Source organism: Mytilus trossulus, chromosome 4, assembly GCF_036588685.1.
Source record: "Mytilus trossulus isolate FHL-02 chromosome 4, PNRI_Mtr1.1.1.hap1, whole genome shotgun sequence".
NCBI lineage: Eukaryota > Metazoa > Mollusca > Bivalvia > Mytilida > Mytilidae > Mytilus > Mytilus trossulus.
This window is the reverse complement of record NC_086376.1, coordinates 67,867,562-67,887,967: the sequence shown is the minus strand read 5'-3', so window position 1 is coordinate 67,887,967 and position 20,406 is coordinate 67,867,562. Positions and strand designations below refer to the sequence as shown.

The 20,406-nt window shown below is 30.8% G+C and overlaps 1 protein-coding gene across 1 annotated transcript; it reads right to left on the bottom strand.

Moving 5' to 3' along the window:
• Positions 1-2,308: 2,308 nt before the first annotated feature.
• Positions 2,309-20,162, bottom strand: LOC134715813 (transferrin 2-like). The gene is made up of 14 exons (XM_063578279.1): positions 20,021-20,162; positions 15,570-15,708; positions 14,790-14,920; positions 14,226-14,348; positions 12,562-12,720; positions 11,517-11,692; positions 9,417-9,729; positions 8,218-8,464; positions 7,600-7,715; positions 7,170-7,286; positions 6,575-6,748; positions 5,863-6,057; positions 5,191-5,266; positions 2,309-4,374 (listed from the first exon to the last, which is right to left on the bottom strand). The coding sequence occupies exons 1-14, from the start codon at positions 20,079-20,081 to the stop codon at positions 4,125-4,127; spliced, it is 2,277 nt and encodes a 758-aa protein (XP_063434349.1). The 5' UTR covers positions 20,082-20,162; the 3' UTR covers positions 2,309-4,124.
• Positions 20,163-20,406: the final 244 nt, after the last annotated feature.

Genomic DNA, 20,406 nt, shown 5'->3' with positions numbered 1-20,406 from the left:
ATTAAATTGTATTTGATTTCATCCAGCTTGTGTTCAAGTCTGTTGACATTATGTGAACATATTTTTATACCCTTTGTTGAAGAAAAGTCATAAACATTATCCTTTTCTTCAGATGTTTCTTGTAAATTAGGTAATAATTCATAACAATTATTATTAAATAAGGCATATAAACATGCTATCAATAATACACCTAATCCAAAAGAAAAACAAAGCTTTAGATCAACAGGTGATAAGGCCTCAGGGGGATTGCATAAAACATTCATATCAGTACATTGCAAATTAATTACCTCATCATTAGATTCATAAGTAACATTATCAGATTCTGTAACGGCTACACAAAGATTGTCATTCACTGTAAAATTTCCAGCATTAGTCATACTGATGATTGCATTTATCTTGTTCAAATCACTTATACTAGTTTTAGAAAAATTACCAATAGATTTGTCCATTCTACTTGAAGAATGTTTAAGTTTGGTGTTTTTTTCACTTTTGTTAAAAAGAATATTTAGACTCCCATTTTTAGGGCAGATACATGTGTAATTATTACATTCTTGACAAATTTGATTTAAAACATCAAAGTAGTTTGTGGAAGTGTTTTCTTTTTTAGAAATAAATTTCAAAGATGAAATGGCTATATCTTCTTTGCCAATTTTTTAACTCCAATACAGATCACAAAATTTCTTCTTATGACCAAATGAATTACAGGAGAAACAAGACACGGGTTTACCATGTCTACATGTAGTTAGGTCATGACCTTTTTCACCACAGTATTGACAGTAATCATTGTTTGATGAAAGTTTAAGAATTTTTACATATTGATCAATGTTTTGTAAAAATACCATTGTTCCCATTTTTGTAAGATGAATGCCATCTCTTTGATATAAAGTTTTTTTGACATAACCATAGTCATCATAGAAACATTTGCTATGATCTATATATTGTAAATTGAAATAGTCACACATATCAATTAGAACTTTGTTAACCGGTTCTACATCTGTATCCTGGTGTTCATATCTGCTTTAGATCTTGAGCAAGTACAGCAAACTTTCATAGTTCTCTTGGATCAAATCCAGGGGGGCACCATTGCTTGTAAACCCTGAAAATGAGGTCAATAATGGACATATGACAGACACTGACAGAAACTTTGCAGCATATTTCATCTACAAAAATAAACAATCACTGAATCAATCAAAAAGTGGGCAAGGGCAATGGATATATGACAGACAGAAACTTTGCAACATACGGTTTCTAAATACAATCTTTGAAGAATCCATGTCTTCTACCTTCTGGAATATAAAGCTTTATACAAACTTTACATTGCAGATTCTGGATAGAAATACCTGTCTCAAATTCAACAAATAACATAAATTCTGTTTAAAAGATTAATCATATTTGCGTTTTTGGACAATCAAGTGAAACTGATGATACCCCCACCCAAATACTTGACAGTAAATCAAGTGAAACTGATGATACCCCCACCCAAATACTTGACAGTAAACCAAGTTGTTGAGTAATAAATCTGAAAACTTATCATAAAGTATAGCCTGAAAACTAAAATCATCCTTGTAATGTAGTTCATGAGGAAAATATGACAAAAATCTTCAACTTGGATGTCATGTGTACAAAGATGTAAATATTCGGCAAACAGAAAGTTGTTGAGTGATGAATCTGAAAAAGCATCACAAGTTAAAGCTGACATATATAAATCCTGAAACTAAATTTCAGTAATCTTTGTTATATGGTTTCTGAGAAAAATGTGACGAAAATTTTTCAACATTTGTACAATGATGTATGTGTTTGGTAAACAAGAAGTTGTGAAGTGATGAACACATCCCATGGTATAGGTGACTTATATAAACCCTGTAATCAAATTTCACAAATCCTTGTAATGTGGTTCCTGAGAAAATGCAACAAAAGATGGATGGGAAAGACAGAGGTAAAACAGTGCACCCCTACTTTTTTAACGCAGGGGTATAAATAATTTGTGTCAAAAACAATATCTTTAACTAACTTACTTTGATCAGGCCCAAAGTAGTGAAAAAGAACCTAATTAAATTGAGGTCACTAGATCAAAGGTCTGCTCAAAGCAGCTATTGATAGACTAAAATATGAGCAACTTTTTTATTTCTGACATGAATCTTTTCTTATCAAATGATCAAGTGGTATCAAAGTTTGTTTGTAAAGAACCATGGGATGAAAAAGACTTCTTTTACAGTCACTAAGGTCATCAAGGTCACATCTACAATTGGGTCAAAAATTCCAAATAGTTATCTGACACAGAGTAATTGCTGGAATTATAACACAAGTATCTTGTTTATTCTTTATTTAATTATGGAATGATATTAATGTAATCATTTCTTCTAAAACAATATGATGATATGAAAAATTGTAAAGTTTGAATACAAAAATATTATATAAAATATGTCCAAGTAAATTTGATATGCTCAGAAATGTACATACAATTATAAATATATAAATGGAATGTATACTTGATATGTTTTAATCACACAACCATTTAAAATCACTATTGGAATTTGAGAAATATAAAATGAGTGCTAAAATAAATGCTTAAAAATATTTCCTACTGATTCATTATAAAATGTTGATTACCTACATCCAAATTTATTTTTTGGTCTTTTGAGTTTTCCTCAAGACAAAATAAAATGCAATATAATTCAAAGAAAAATTCTTTTAAGATTAAAAATATGACGCAAAGTTTTATTCAACTCTTATAAGGTAGAAAACAACCTTTTTATGAGTTCATTTTTGTGATGGCAATTTTGTGATTTTTTTTTTAAATGTGAAATAAGATTTAAATTTAATAATATTGTAGATGGAATCCAATTAAAAAAGTTAGTAAATACTTGGTCATAATATATACTTTACATTACCATCATCAGAAACTGGTATCTATATATTCAAAAATGGGAGAATGTGTCAGCTTATAGATAAGTGTGTTTTATTTTCAACTGGATTTCATTATAAATTAATGATAGCTTCTTTTACAATGCAAGTACTTTTTCAAATCTCTCTTCTCCATAAAAATATCAAAAACTTCAATGTGTAAGCTAAAATCAAAGGCTACATGTATGGTATCAGTTTAACACAACCCATTATGAAGAATAAAACTTCCATACATTAACAATGTAATAAAATGTGACCATATCACTCACAACCATTCACTGTTCTGATATACATCCATACATACATGGCACTTCTAGATATAGTATTGATGAAGATAATAGTTATATATATACAGTCTTATTTACAAATTAGTTCCTTGTGTGCTTGGAGTTGTCTTACTTTGATTCTGTCTTGTTTATTTAATTTACCCACAATCTTACTTATGTAATTGACTAAATTTCATTTTCAAAACGTTTGTACAAATAACCATTATACATTGAAACTGAAAAAAGATTTATTGTATCATTAATGTCTGTGGTGTTTTTAAGTTTACATGTTATATATTGCATGAAAAAGGAAACTAGTCTTATAAAAAAATTTAGTAATTTTATCATACTTATCTTTTAACTGTAAATTTCAGAGTTTTCTGATAGGCAATCTTTTACTATATTTAGTAAGAATAATGAAAGTATGAATAAATGAGAACAGAATCTTTTCAGACATTTACATAAAGGGGACAACACATAGTTTATACAAGTGCATACAAATTATCTACAAATTCTACAGTAAAACATATATACATTTCTTTTTATAAAAATTGCTCAATATTAAAACAGATTCTTTAAAAAAAAATATCCAACAATCAAAATGTCTTTTAAAATTTTGCATCTTATAGATGATAAATGATTGACATTAAAATTTGTTCTTTTCAAAATAATACAAGACATTCATTGGTTTTATATTTTTCAATTCTGATCTACTACAAGAAATAAAGATTCAACGTAATAACAAAATAATTGTGCATTGACTGCAATTAAACACTTATTCATCTATACTCAATGCACAAACATAGAAATGAGATAGTATATAAATCAAGATTTAAAACAGCTTCTAAATATGCATAGTTATTTCCCAAACAGATTGTGGAAGATTACAATATATACATCCTGTTTTCATAATATTTACAAATGACGTTGATTTCAGTGAACCGGACATGTCAATCATACAAAGATCCTTATTATGCTAATCACGGTAATCAGATACACAGGAATTAGACTTGTCTTTGGTGCACTTCCTACTGCAACACATGTAAACTTCTGTAACCTCTCTGCTTGTACAATGAAGTCACGACCAAGGTAGGATGAGAAAGTGTTACGACTATCTGGTACCCTAATAAGTCGAACTGTATCATCTGTAAACATCAGATCGTTGTACCAGGTACCAGAGTCAAACATGTGGAAATCTCCCTCACTGAGAATAAATAAAAACAAGAAAGTAATAATGATATTCATACATTTGGTAAAGCTAATTCAGCAGATATGTTTGGCATACAATGAGCAACATTTTACCACTAGTAGTCTTTTTCTTTCTTTCTTTGTTTGTATAATTAGGTTACTGTCTTGTTGATATTTACTCTTATTCCATATTGATATAATTTTAGATGGTTTTTCAATATGAATAGGATTTTGAAAAAATAAGCATGTTAATATTCAGAAAATGTATATTCACTGCACAAAAAGTGGCCTTCATTTGTGTGCATAATAATGTTAAAATTGTTTGATGTACAATTAGTTTTGGTAAATAATTGTCATTACATGCATCTCTCTCTCTCTCTCTCTCTCTCTCTCTGTACCCTCTCAAAATATAGAACAAAAAAAATTCTATCCCAGTAAAATGGGGTATAATTGATTTTTAAAAAAAATGCCATTCACTTCATCTGTTGGCCTGTGAATATCAGTTTTTCAAAAGTCAATAAAACCACATCAAAAGACAGTTATTTTTTATTGTTTCCTCTTTTAAAATTTGTAACTGTTTGATTTCTTATAAAATAAATAACAGGAAACCAAGATGTACTGAAATTTATTTTGGCCAAAAAAAAAATGATTAAAATAAAGTAACCTCTCCCCTTTTATTTATTCTCCCTTCTTGTGAAGATAGTATCCTTTTCTTAGGGATGCAATGATAAAATCCAAAGTCTACTATTATCAAATATGCTATGACAGCTTTTTATTAAATCAAATAATATTTCCTAAAAAACATCACCACAAAAATGCAATAAACACTTACGTGTCTGAGGAGAAAAACTGCTGTCCATAATTCAACAGCTGCCAATAGATGTTTACATCCTCCTCGGACTTGTGTTCTGAAAAAAAGAGTAAAATTATAGAAATATCATATATAGAAACATTTTAACTTTCAACTATTGAAACTTTGGCAAGTTTTTTAGTAACATTATTTTCGAAGATCTCATTTGGGAAATCTATTTCTTCATTTATATAGGGCAATTATCTTCAAATTCCATAGGAGAAGTATGCATTTGAGTATTTTTTTCTAATTTAATCTTTCTTTTTAAATTTTAAACATAAATTTTGTTTTTCATATGCACACAATTTAAACCATCAAAACCTTATATTATCTAGAGCTGGGTAACAAAATTATAGAAAGGAGTACATTTTAATTTTGGAAGAAGACAAAACCATACATATTGTTTTTTTGAGTTCTGCATTTTAGGCCCTGTATATATATAATAACAATTTTTCAACTAAAAAAAATAACATAAACATCTGTAACAAGAGGTCAAAAATAAATTTTATTTATTAATGCCCCTTACTCATGGCTTAGAGATGGTGTATTTGAAATCCACAACTAATCTGGTGATATAAGATTTTTACTTGCTCAGACTAGTGAAATTCATATAATCTTCCAATCAGTATCAATATAACAAATAACACTACATACTTCCTGTAACAACAGCATTAGATGGCAGTTTGCCAAGATGACAAGTTCTCCATTCATCAATAGGTTTACGTGTTCCATCTTTACACATGAGTTCGTAGTCATCAGATCTTCTGTTTCTGGCCCAGATGGCATGGTTTCGTGCATCAGTATTGTCCCTCACTGTCAAATGTCTCACAAACGCTACATCTCCTCCATCTAAAGATAATAATAACATCATTAACAATTGTAATATTAAATTCTTACTATACTTTGTAATTTTTGCATTTTCATAACCATGTGCAACTGTTTTGAATGTTTCATTTCTTTTAGAGTTATGAATTTGAGGAAAAAGAACTTTTTTCCCCCAAGTCACCTGTGTATTTAAATCTGAATTATTCCTGAAATCCTGACAATGTGTGCAGAACTTTGAACCATCAAATTAAATTGTTCTTTTAGTATGGATTTGAAACAATCCATGAAACTCTTCTTAATTGTCCCTAGTGGAGAGTTATCTCTTTGGCAATCATGCCAACACTTATTCTTATATTTACTTGCTACAGCATTTATGTCTCTGTTCTAAAACAGAACCCTTCTGCCCTTACATTCTTGCTATACCACAAATCAAATCCTGAATCTTAACAGCTGTCTATGTATCTAAAGTACAAACAGACTTGAAATACCTCATGTTTACGAAAAAATTTACTAATTCATAAATATAAAACTTAATACATACTTTCTACTAGACAACGGAAAGCTCCTGTGGCACCATAATATTGTTCAATCTGATTTCTCTGACATTTCTTGTAGCCACCAGCAGCACATCCTTCACACAAACTTATAGGATACTGGTTAGGATTGTACTCAGAGTCCAGTGCTCCTGGTATACATGTTCTGATAAACAGCTGACCTAAAATAGATATCAAAGTATTTCAATTTTTTGCAAACATAAACTGACAATTAAGTGTTTTTAAGACATTTGTGTGATGAAATACTTTTTTTATCTGTTAACAAAAAATCAGTAAATTCACCAAAATTACATATTTGTTATTATACTCTCTTTAGACTAAGTTTCTTATCACTCAAAAAGAGACATACCATACAGCTTTATATCAATCATTATACTATGTATCCAATTTTGTGACATACTCATTAAATGTACCCTAATATTTTAACACAAATTCAATACAAGGAATTTTACATCTTCATCTGAAAACTGCATTAACTGACTTCTTAAAGTAATTAAGTAAGATCTGAAAATTTCTTTTATTTTTCTGAAAAAATAATTTTCAGATAGAATATCAAGTATTTTGTACTACAAGGTCACATACCAATATTTTCAAATATACTACAGTACTGTGGAACAAACTGTTCTGTTTCTATAAATATACTGACAGGAACAATCCACCCATCACCTCTTCCCATTCCTGCCATACACGCTCTCTTGTCTGTAAAATAGAAAATTACAATAATCTACATCTCAAACAGAATTCTCAATCACTGAAAGCAGGTTTTATATTTATAACATGTTTCACGGTTTTCATGCAGGTCAATTTGTTCTTCTTTAATTCTCACAATGTATATTTTACTGTTGAAGTTCAAATATCAAAATTCTCAAACAATCATATTTTCATCAACTAATCAAAAATGATAGCATTATATCAGTTTATTTCAACAAAAAATACCTACATTATTATAATGTCGTCAAGAAATATTTTTTTGACTATTATTCATTATTTAAGCATTCACAAGAGTACATACCTTTAAGGTTAAACAAGGTCATGGTAGGATTTCTCTTCCATGCTGCAGCCACAACATAAAAGGAAGCCTCCATATTTCCATAATCCTCAGCTGCTATTGGTTTTAAACCATATTTTCTGAAAATACAAACAATTCAAATATGTGTTTTAAAATTCCTGCTTCAAAACCTGATATCAACCCATTTTTGTTTTTTTATGTTATATTGTGGTCAAATATGTTTTTTTGGTTTGTTTACTGTTATTCAAAATGACACAACACAGACATACTTCATAAAAACAACTAAACTTCAGATCCCAATTAACATAAAGGGACATTACTCAAGCATGGTAAAAGTGACGCTTCCGTACTTGATCTTAGTTTTGTGGTAATCATGGAAATAAGTATTTTGTATAGGTAAGTTTCATAACATTTGGTTGAGAGAACAGATTTTGTTTTCTACAATCCAATTTACAGTTCTAAAATAATATGAAACTATAATAAAACTTTATAAAGTCTCAGAAAAATTTCAAAAATCTTGCATGTCATTATGTCTGAGTATAAAACCAAATAACAAATTGCCAAATTCAAGCATGTGAATATGAAAGATTTTACACCAAAAATCATCATGAATATACATACTCTCCTGCTAAATAAACATCTCCAGAATCTAATGTCATCATATCTGCATCTCCGTCTGCAATCAGCTGCATACAATGGTCAGAACTTTTACCCAATACACAATCCAGCTTTGGCTTCAGATCTTTAGCTCCAAATGCCATCATCATGTTCTCACATTTAGCCTTCTCTCCTCCAGAGATCACACACCATTTAGCATAGTTCAATGGGCATTGGTTCAACTTCTCAATATTGTCGTAAAACTTGGCATCTAGCGTAATAAACAGAATCGGATACATGTAAATAGCAATATATGTTAAAATCATACATACTCAAAGTTGACATTTTAAAGTTATTAATGCTGGTTAAACAGTGTTTATGGTATTTGCAACTATCTTTTTACTTCCTTCATATATTTAATAGGATTCCCTTACATTACAACCATAACTGGCAATTTTTTCAGGAAACAGGAATTAAACAAAACATAGACTGTGGGTGATCTCATATACACTATTTGTACTCTTTGACCAATAGCTCAGATTCTGGCAGGTCAAATAAAACAGCGAATTATTTAAAGAATGCTTTCACTTTTTCTTTCATGGATTTGTCTGTCTTTTGTAAACAATTGATAATTTATTGTTCATTTACTGATATGCAAATTTTTTCTAGTTATATTAAATAAAAATGATGCTTTCATAATTACATTTCTTGTATTCTTGAATATATATATAGACTCCTACATTGCAACAAGTGTATTACGACATATCTCCACTCGAGACAGTTAAATTTTATTATTTAAATAGCGAGGCTTGCCGAGCTTTTCAAATAATTAAAATTTAACTGTTGAGAATGGAAAAATATTGTAATACACGAGTTAAAGTGGTTGAATCTGTTTCTCTTATGGTTTTTACCTTCCTTTTCAAAGATTTGAGGAAAGTTGTGTACTTTTGATGTGACATCATCAGACATAGGTGCCTTTTTTCATGACTTCACAATAAGAAAATTCAGAAGAAAACAATAAAATTTAACGTCACAATTAAATTTCAACCAATCATTTGCCAAGAACAGATTTTTCACTAACGAGGAGAAACATTTTTCTCACACCGGTCAGCAAATGTGAAAATAGCACAGAAATTAGAGAATGTATAATCTATATGCATTGCCTTCATAGAATATATATTTGAAGCATTGTGTACTTCAAACTTAAATACAAATCTACTCACCAACCCATTTGTAATAAGTATCTTTATCTCCTACATCTACTAGTTCCTGTGTCGTATCTGTAAACAGTAAGTTCCTTTGTCCTCCATATCCAAGCCAGGCATCAGAACTAAACATGTTGAATAAGCTAACATATGGTTTTCCTACACCAAACCATTCTGATGCTTGAAGGAGAAACTGTTTATAAGCAGCTCTAGTTTGTACGTCTTTTAATGCTGATGTCATGATAGTGTTTGCTGGAATGCTTCCATAATTACAATTCTTGTAATCTTGAATGTCTCTTGTCCCACCATTTGGACACAATAAGACAAATTCCTGCAATATGAGAACAAATATGATATAAAAATCTTGTGATACCAAAAACTTTATTATATAAATATTATTAAATAGAGCACATATTTATTGACACATTACATGCCAGCTTCCTCAAGTGACTCAGTGTTGTTAGATAATAAATAAAATGCAAATTAAACAAATTTGTTGGGAAGGATCAAAGCTTTTTAACTGTATCAAAAACAAAATTTGCTTTTTGATTTAAAAATTATCACATGACAGCACTTATAACATGTTTGTATAATGACTGACGACAAATTCTGCTGTTAACTTTTCACTGCATTGTTATTTTCTTTCTTTTTTATGGGAAACTAACAGAAACCTTGTATATTGTCATACCTGTCAACCTGTGACGATGAAAATGCAGGTCATGACCTGCATTGAAGAATCAAATCTCAGGTCATAACGCGTACAAAGTTTTTCGAGCTGAATTTCAGTATTTATGGTACATTTTCTTACAATGTTTATCAAAGATACCAAAACATCAATGCATGTTCACTTGGTTCAGTCATTTTAAATCTTATTATTTTTGTTTCATTGCACTCATAAAGATTTTTATAAATATGTGTAACTCAGTCTTGTATCCTTTACTTTTTGGTATCATCATCCACTACCATTTTTAAATATCTAATGTAATTTTAGAAAGTGGAAGGTTAATAGCTTTGTTGCCTTTCATTCAAATCTTATCCTGTTTCATAGGGAAATTAGAATATTATAAAATATAGTAATACAGTAAAAGGGAGTATAAATGTAAAAAATAATTTTCAACTTTTTTTTAAATATTGTATAAAGGTATAAAAATATTGAAAAGTTATTTTTCAATATGTATTTGAATTTTATATTATTTATGATTTAATCTTTTTCACCCATAAAACGTAAATATAAGGAATAACTTTGAATGATGACAAATAAGGGGAAGTAACTAGTTGAAATATATTTGTTTATGTTTATAGTGCAATTTATTTACGACCTAAAGCTTAGGTAATTGGTGTTAATGAACAGTGTGTTTGACACCAAAGCTGTCAAATGAAGCCATGCACTTAATGGGTCACTTAATTTGACAGTTTACATAGCTAGATGAACTTCCTGTTCATGGAAGAATTACGAATTTGCCGGTATTTCAAAGGAATATTACTTATGAAATCAATCTCAAGGCTAAGAAATACGGGTGAAATCGGGTCATTTTCGGAATTCCCGGGTTATTTCAATGACCCGGCGGGTGTCCGGGTGATCCCTCAGAATTGTCAAAATCTCGGGTCACACCCGCAGAAAACGGGTCAGTTGACAGGTATGTATTGTCTTTGGTCCATTGTGACTGTGTGACAGGCATTGAAATGTGTCTTTGGACAAAATCGTTTTACATTTTATATTTAGGCTGATTTGATAAAATTAAGTACATTGAAATAAATTTTCTGTACTGTAAAATCCTTTCAAAATAATGATTCAAAATTATATGGTAATAAACGTGAGATAAAAAAGATATATTGCAGTAAGAATAAAATTGTGTATTGTGGAGAATGGAAATGGAGAATGTGTCAAAGAGACAACAACTCGACCACAGAAAAAACAACAGCAGAAGGTCACCAACTACTTTTTACATTTACTGTGTCTAATCCTTTTTTTAACTTTGAGTAAATAAAATATGTTCAAACTAAATAAATACAATAATGTAACCATAATATCTCTTCTAATCAACTTTACAATCTTATCAGTATCTTAGTAGGCACTTGCACAAATTTTGCATTCAATTTTTTCGAAATTTTACTTACAGAGGAAGCATTATTTGTTAAATGTATCAGTGTATCATGACGAAGGAAAGCTACATCTCCATCGCCATTCTGTAAACAACGGAAAGCACCATCATATCCAGCACTGGGATCTTTTGTAGAACATTTAGTACCAGATGTTCCTTTACATAGCTGACAAATCTCTGTTGGATTGTTACCTGAAACATCAAAATTTCAATATTGGTAAATTAATAACTCAAGACTACACATAATACAAAGATAGTCACAAGACACAGTTCTGTCTAACTGGCTGTTAAGATATCATTATATTATGAGTTTATAAATTATATGAATTGGACTCTGAAGGAAAATTTGATTATTTGCTGCAAGGAAATGAGTATAACTCCGTGAGGACTATCAATTACTAACAAACTTACATTTTTAAAGAATATAGAAAATGAAGAAAATTTTGTGATGTACTGTGAATGTTTGGGTCGCAGTGACCTGCAATATTTTTCATAAAAGAATCCAAACTGGAAAGATTACAGATTTCATATTTTATATACATCTTAATATTTTATTCCCTATTTACTATTCATAATATTGTCAACTATTCCAATATTGGTCCTTTGTCATTTAAATGGTTAGTTGTTTCATTGGAAATTGTCGCATCTCCTTATTGGTATGTTGTTGATAGATTGCCATAACTGAAGGTAACTCAAATATTTAAGTTCAAAATGTGCTTCAAGATTTTTCTTTTTCAAACAATGAAGATAAAGTGAAAGAACATCATTTTGAAAGAAATGTATTAACAGCCCTCACAAATAAAATTTCAATACAATATAGAGTTGAGTTAAAACAGACCGTCTAGATTCAGAAAATGATAATGCCAATAAAGTTTAAGCAAAGCTTTCATATGTGACTTCAACCATAAATTTGGGTTTTATAATATGAATGCTTTTATCTTATTGATCTCATATATTACCAACATAGTGGTGCACATGGAATCTGAGGTTTTATTTTTTAAAATGGTTGAATCAAAATTAGTTGGACAGCCAGACAACAGCTGAAACTATCCAATACCTACCAAATGGATTATAGAAAGATGTAAGAGCGCCAGGTAAACACATGTTATGGAAGAAATCTGTTACAGCCTTGACTACAGCGTTACATTCTGTCACTTTGATATCACCATTCTGTAACATTACACTGATAGGGTATAACCACCCTGCTGCTGTTCCAATACCTATAACAGAGAATAATACACTTTGATATCACCATTCTGTAACATTACACTGATAGGGTATAGCCACCCTGCTGCTGTTCCAATACCTATAACAGAGAATAATACACTTTGATATCACCATTCTGTAACATTACACTGATAGGGTATAGCCATCCTGCTGCTGTTCCAATACCTATAACAGAGAATAATATACTTTGATATCACCATTCTGTAACATTACACTGATAGGGTATAGCCATCCTGCTGCTGTTCCAATACCTATAACAGAGAATAATACACTTTGATATCACCATTCTGTAACATTACACTGATAGGGTATAGCCATCCTGCTGCTGTTCCAATACCTATAACAGAGAATAATACACTTTGATATCACCATTCTGTAACATTACACTGATAGGGTATAGCCATCCTGCTGCTGTTCCAATACCTATAATAGAGAATAGCACAGTTATGTATGATATCACCATTCTGTAACATTACACTGATAGGGTATAGCCACCCTGCTGCTGTTCCAATACCTATAATAGAGAATAATACACTTTGATATCACCATTCTGTAACATTACACTGATAGGGTATAGCCACCCTGCTGCTGTTCCAATACCTATAATAGAGAATAGCACAGTTATGTATGATATCACCATTCTGTAACATTACACTGATAGGGTATAGCCACCCTGCTGCTGTTCCAATACCTATAATAGAGAATAGCACAGTTATGTATGATATCACCATTCTGTAACATTACACTGATAGGGTATAGCCACCCTGCTGCTGTTCCAATACCTATAATAGAGAATAGCACAGTTATGTATGATATTACCATTCTGTAACATTACACTGATAGGGTATAGCCACCCTGCTGCTGTTCCATTACCTATAATAGAGAATAGCACAATTAGGTATTTAATTAAAATAAAGCCCTGTTCTCCTTTTAATGCATTAATCATGTCATTACATTGTTCTGGGTTTTAAAGTAATCTTTTAAAAGTGTTACTGTAAATTCAGAAATCATTACAAGGTTTTTTTTTGGTGAAAAATGCGATAGAGTTGTAAACACAATAATTTAAACTCGCATTTTGAAATATTCTATAAGAATTAAACAAGATTTTTTCTCAAAATCGTAAAAATTAAAATCCCATTTAAGTCTAAAATGACAAAATCCCAATAATAAATACATGCAATAATTTCTGAATTTACAGTATATATACTATACAGTTTCTTGAAATTATCGGTTATAAATCAATTGTTTCTACATGTTTGATTTTCATTCGAAAAAGGTACATTTGCTGACTGCAAACCATACTTTTATCAAAAGAAATCAATGTGATTGCTCAAAATCATGAAGTCTCATACTTTTATTGCAAGTGAGTTTACAAGTTTTTTAAACATGTACCAAACCAAAAAACATATTTTGAAATAAACTCCTTATTTAGGATATACAGGGTTAAGATGCTGAAATGGGCTATTATAAAATGTACCCAAATCTTATCAGAGCTTACCTGGAAAACAAGCGTTACTGCCTAACAATCCATTCCCTAATTGTGTACCAGTACCTGCACCACTTCCATAAATACTATTTCTACGAACAACTGCTACGGAATAATAGTTCATACCATCATCACCTGAATAAAAGATTGGAAGTATTATAAATCATGAATGAATACCAAAATCCCTTGTTATTACAATAACCATAGTCATTTTCTCTTATAAATGGGAGAATGATTAAATAGAGTGAGGGTAAAGGTTTTAAATATAGGTCAGATTTTTATGGCACTGCTTTTTACCATGCTTATGAAGATTCGTGTTGCATAAGCAGTTAATTTGGGGTCTCATTGGGGGGTTCTGATCCCGGATCCTGTTTACTGTTTTGTCAGATTCCCTTATCTTGCTTATACTTTTATGTAAGCAATTCTCATTTTTTTTATACTTTTCCTGTGTCTTGTAGACTTCATCTCCTGTTTTCACAGCACAATAATTTGACTTTTAAGTGTCACGCTTAGACCCCAATGAGACCCACTTAATTAATAAGTGACATATTTACTATGCAGAAACTAAACAAATACCTGCAGTTGCTGCATATTTTTCTGCTACTATAGGCTGCATATTATGATATCTGCCAGCGAAATAACCTTGACCTGTATCTAATGCCATCATGTCAGCGTTCCCATCCTGGATCATCTTCATGCATTCAAATCTGTATAAGATAGATAAAGTGAATAAAACATTGATTGATCCTGTGATATACATAAATTAATATTACTATTCAGTTTCAGAATATTCAACTTCATGTTACAAAATAAGATGTTGCATTATAGTTATGGGTACATTTGTGTTATTTACATTCTCCAGCTACACTTTTTGTATAAATAAATTGTGTACTGTATAAGCTAGTATGTTGGAATTCAGTAATATGCATGTAACCATTGTTCATTTTGGAAAGATGTCATTGTAATGTACCAAGTATTATTTTACCAAAGTCCTTGAAGCTTCATGCAGTTCTAATTCAGAAATTTATCTCCTGCATTTATTATTACCAGCAATTGTGATTTTTATTTAACTGAATTACTACATAAAATTTGAGAAGTGAGATAGGGAATGTATTAAAGAGACAACAACCCCAACTGTAGAGCAGAAAACAGCCGAAGACCACCAATGGGTCTTCAACACAGAGAAAATCCTGCTCCCAAAAGCAGGCTTCTGCTGGCCCCTTAACATATTATTAGTAGCATACTGAAAGACTCAGTCAACATAAATTGTTCATTGCCTTTTAAAATTTGACAATAAATGATTCAGTGAAGATTCTATAGTTACAAAGACTGCACTACTAACTCTGTAAAACTTACGTGTCAGACCCAACCACACATGAAAAATCAGGAATGACTTTGTTAATATCTGCATTTTTTATGGTTGTACTCTTGAGAATGTTCTGAAAATTTTCACATTTTGCCTTCTCCGCATCAGTCGAAACGCACCACCGTAAAACTGCAAAAAATATAAAGATTTTGATTAATTTGGCTTATCTAAAGTCTGAAACCTCATTAGTTGTTGTCTAAGTGTGCATGCATGTTCTTCCAAGAATTCAGTGTTGATGATCTTATATTCTGGATCCAACTAGTAGAAACTAGATTCTTTACTTTGATTTTGTAAAAAAAAAAAAAGAGCACATATTTAAACAGACTTTAAAAAATAAACCTGAATACTAAATTGATAAAAAATATAAGCATATTGTTGTAGAAAACGTACTATACCACTTATTCTTATTACAAAATATCTAAAACAGGATATTTTGAAATAAGTTCAATAATATAGGTCATTAGGTGTTGTCTGTACATTTTGTACATGTACTTTTGCAAATCTTTTTATAGAAAACAATTTTAAGAACTTATATAAAATTAAAAAATGCATAACATGTTACAAACAAAAATGTTACAGACAAAAATGTTAAAATGTGACTTGAGTGATGTGAAATAATTACAAAAGGAGTGGAGAAGAAATGGGAAGTAACTCTCACAGAACATGCATGATCAAGTAAAAATAAATGCACAAAATGTGAAAATTACACAACAACAAAAATAAAGATTGTGATAAATGTTTGTTTAAATATAACCCATACATGTGTGATCCAATAACATGTATTGTCAGCTCTTACTGGACCAAATGTGTATACTCATACAGTCCGACCGTACAACTATATGTAGAGGGTCCAGATATTCATATGTTCTGGAACATATACATTACACTATATAAAGTGAGACAATGATCAAATTACATTGTACCACAATGTTGAAAAATCATTTATTATAATTTATGAACAGTGCAATGTCAAGAAATATAAGAAGTTAGAACATTTGAAAACATTAATGTGATATCAAAAAGGGATGTTTGTCCACATACCTGTAGCTGCAACTGATAAGCAAAGATAGAAAACAAAATTGTTTTGAAAATTGTGATTAGTTTCCTACATTTCATTTATAAGTTTCCAGACATCATTTAAAGATTTTACATGTGAAAATATTTATTCTACAGTTACATGTGTCATGCACATGGATGTTTTTCAGAACATTATTACAGTTCATTGTACATATAATAAAATTGAGAAAGGAAATGGTGAATATGTCAAAGCGACAACCACCCGACCATAGAGCAAACAACAACGTACACATACAAAGCACATGGAATGAATTTAATAGTAAACTACAGTGTAATTATGCAAAGTCAAATCTATGAGACTTTTAACTGAATTTCATTACCCTTTATATATAATTAATTGCCATAGATATATACCCAAGTAAAATTACAGCATTTCAAGTACATTGTATATCAATTTGAAAAGATGGTTGTTTTTTTCGGAAGAAATTTCATTAACACTGACAGTGTATTATTTTTTTTTCAGTTTTTGTGTTTGATATAACTAGCAAATTTGCAAAAATATGTAGTCCAAGATAATTGTAATGTCCAAAAGCTGTTTTGCCAGTCAAGCTGGGGCCCTGGAATGTCATAGCTCATCTAATATCAAAAAGTGGATATTTGTCTGTCCAAAGGAGATGTAGGTTCATTCAACTTCATTTTAAATATACATTTTATTATACTGGAAAAGGTTTGGTCTGCACACATGACAATTTTTTTGATTTATATTGACATGTATTTCATAGTATAAAATCCTTCCTTTTTTCAAGGTACGCATAAAAATCACCAAATATATAAAGAGAGTCGATACAAAATCTTTTTTTCGTCATTATCCTAGGAGAAACTCTGCTGCTTCTTACTATTATCAATAGGCTATAGCAAAATTGTTAGTCCTTAGTAAAATTTTGATATGATCTCTTCAGACTACCACTACTAACATACTATTTACAAAGAACTGTCAAAACAGGGGTTTGCCTCATTCTAGTTACATATTACTAAAGGGTGAAATGCCATATCAAGAAGATTTGATGTAATTAAAGTATGTCATCAATAGACAACCTTCGAGTTCGATGCATTTCCGTCAAAAACTCTGGTTTTAGTGAACGTCATTTGTGCGTTTAGGGGCATCATCTGACTTCCGTTCCAATGTTGAGCGAGTGGTTTAACAACTATAATTCTATATTGTACGAATTATTCGGCAAATTGAATTCTCAAAATTGACAATCAGCAATGCTGTCATTAGGGAATTGTCATTAAGTACCTACAGTACAACCATTATTTCTAGTTTATCCTGCACAATGAGTCAATGACGATCACTAAGACCCTTGATAAACGTAAATAGTGCAGGGATACAGGCGACCCTAGACTTGCTACATGTCCCTTCCTAATGTTTTTTCTTCTTTTTTTCAATTTTGCCCCTTTAATAGTTTTACTGCTATAACTAGGAGATTACAATTATACTGACATCTGGAGGAGCAATCAGTAGGCTAGCACTTATCAGTAAACATATAAATTAGTAAGAGAAAAATAATAGAAAGGGAATTGTAGCCTTTCTCCAAGGGCAATCAGTAGGCTAGCACTTATCAGTAAACATATAAATTAGTAAGAGAAAAATAATAGAAAGGGAATTGTAGCAAGTCTAAGGCGACCCCCTCTATCTGGTAAATGACGTAATAAAGGCGTGTATACATGTAATTGGCGAGTTTTTTCCGGTGACGGATGAACTCGAAAGTGGTCTATTCCTTCACAATTCATATACCAATTATTGGTTTTATTAAGTTATCAAAGTAATGGGGGGTCTGATCTGGGATCCCAATTATTGTTGCCATGATAGTGGGTCTCATTGGGATCTAAGCGTGATGCGGGATTGCCGATTTTTTGTTAGCGTGACACGTGAAAATCAAATTATTGTGGCGTGAAAACGGGAAATGAGGTCTTGCGGGATCCGGGAAATGACAAAAAAATGAGAATTGCTTACGTACATAGTGTAAGCGGGATACGGGAATCTGACAAAACAGTAAGCGGGATCCGGGATTGGAACCCCCCATGATAGTGCATATAATTTCCGGTATCAGGTCCGTTCGCGCCCAATATACTTTCGCACCCTACACGTTCGCACCTCGCACGTTCGCACTCTACACGTTCGCGCCCAATTTTAATTCCAGTTGAATAATTTGAAAATCATGATTGTTGCTTTTAATTACTTTGATGTAAATACTGAATGTATTTATAGCTTGGTATGAGTAAAAGATTAAATATTTTAAATGAAAAACACAAAAGATAATTGTTTTTAACAGCTTGGTCCCTTTGACATGTTTGATTTGAAACAATGAAATACTAAAATATAGAAATACACTATTATATAAACCAAAACATGATAAAGTTTATTGAACGCACAAAAAAAAAACGTAGTCAGAATCTCACTTCATTTTGAAACATTAGTCAATGAAACAAAGTTCTAGGCAATACACTAAACAAAACATGATTAAGTGTTATTCAACACAAAATAAAACGTTGGCAGATTCCAACTTTAATTTATAGAAAGGAATATTATTTTTTTTAACAATACACTTTCAAAAACATGATTAAGATTTATTCAACACATGTATAAAAAATGCTGTCTCGCTTTATTTTGAGACAATGAAATCAATTATACTTTTAAGAATACTACTTGCCAAAACTTGATTACAAAGTTATTTAACACAAAAAAACAATTAAAATTGGGCGCGAACATGTAGGGTGCGAACGGTCTTTGGGTGCGAACATGTGGGGTGCGAAAAGGAAAGGGGGCGAACATGAGTGGGTGCGAAAGTGAATAGGCGCGAACGGACCCGGATTCATAATTTCCTGTGTTCCACCCAACTTAGTTTCCTATTTTCATGATAAATTGTTTGACTTTCATGTGTCACACTTTATAAGAAAAAATTGGCCAATCCAGCATTTTAATATGGACCCAATGAGATCCACAGAATGCATCAAATACATATTTTTTAATCAAAGCAACATAATGTGTGTTAGATTTATCTTCAATATCTATGTATTAGTATTTTATCTACTGTTACATGTATGTTATGAGATTTCAAAGGTACTTCTTCTATTCACCATGACCTGCTGTGGTTCTAATGTTTTGGTTCATCTAAATTACATTTTATATTCCAGGTGTAAAATAATTCATTTTAATCCCTTAAAATAGCCACAAAAAACATCAACTGTTGATATAAAGTATTTTAGAGTAAATAATGATTACATATTTTGAACTGGAAAATATTTTTGAAAGTTATGAATCACAACCCAAGCACAGGTGTATTTTCAGGTAAGTTTACAATCAATGTGTTTCCCTGATGTTTTAACCGAATAACCTGAAAGTTTACTACGACATTTTACTTACACACAGTGGACTGTCCGAGAACAGTCTGTATCAAAACAAATAACAACAGATTTCTTAACATTGTCACTTGTTTTTATGTGCCATTTGCTGTGTTTGTCAACTTCCGTAATCGGTAAATTGGTTTTTACCTGTAATGCGCGCAAAAATGTAGTGCAAAACAAATGATAGAAACTTTCTTTTCTCTTCATTGATAATTCTAAAATACCATCATTGACAATTTCGAATCAATTGAAAACGATTTAACAGTGATACTCATCAGAACAAATAGAATTTTATGTTAAGCGTATTAATATAAATTTTTAATTACTGGTTTAAATCTCACAATCTATGAAAAAGTATCAGTCTATTTTAATCAAAGCAATGAAGTACTATAAGACCTATTAGAA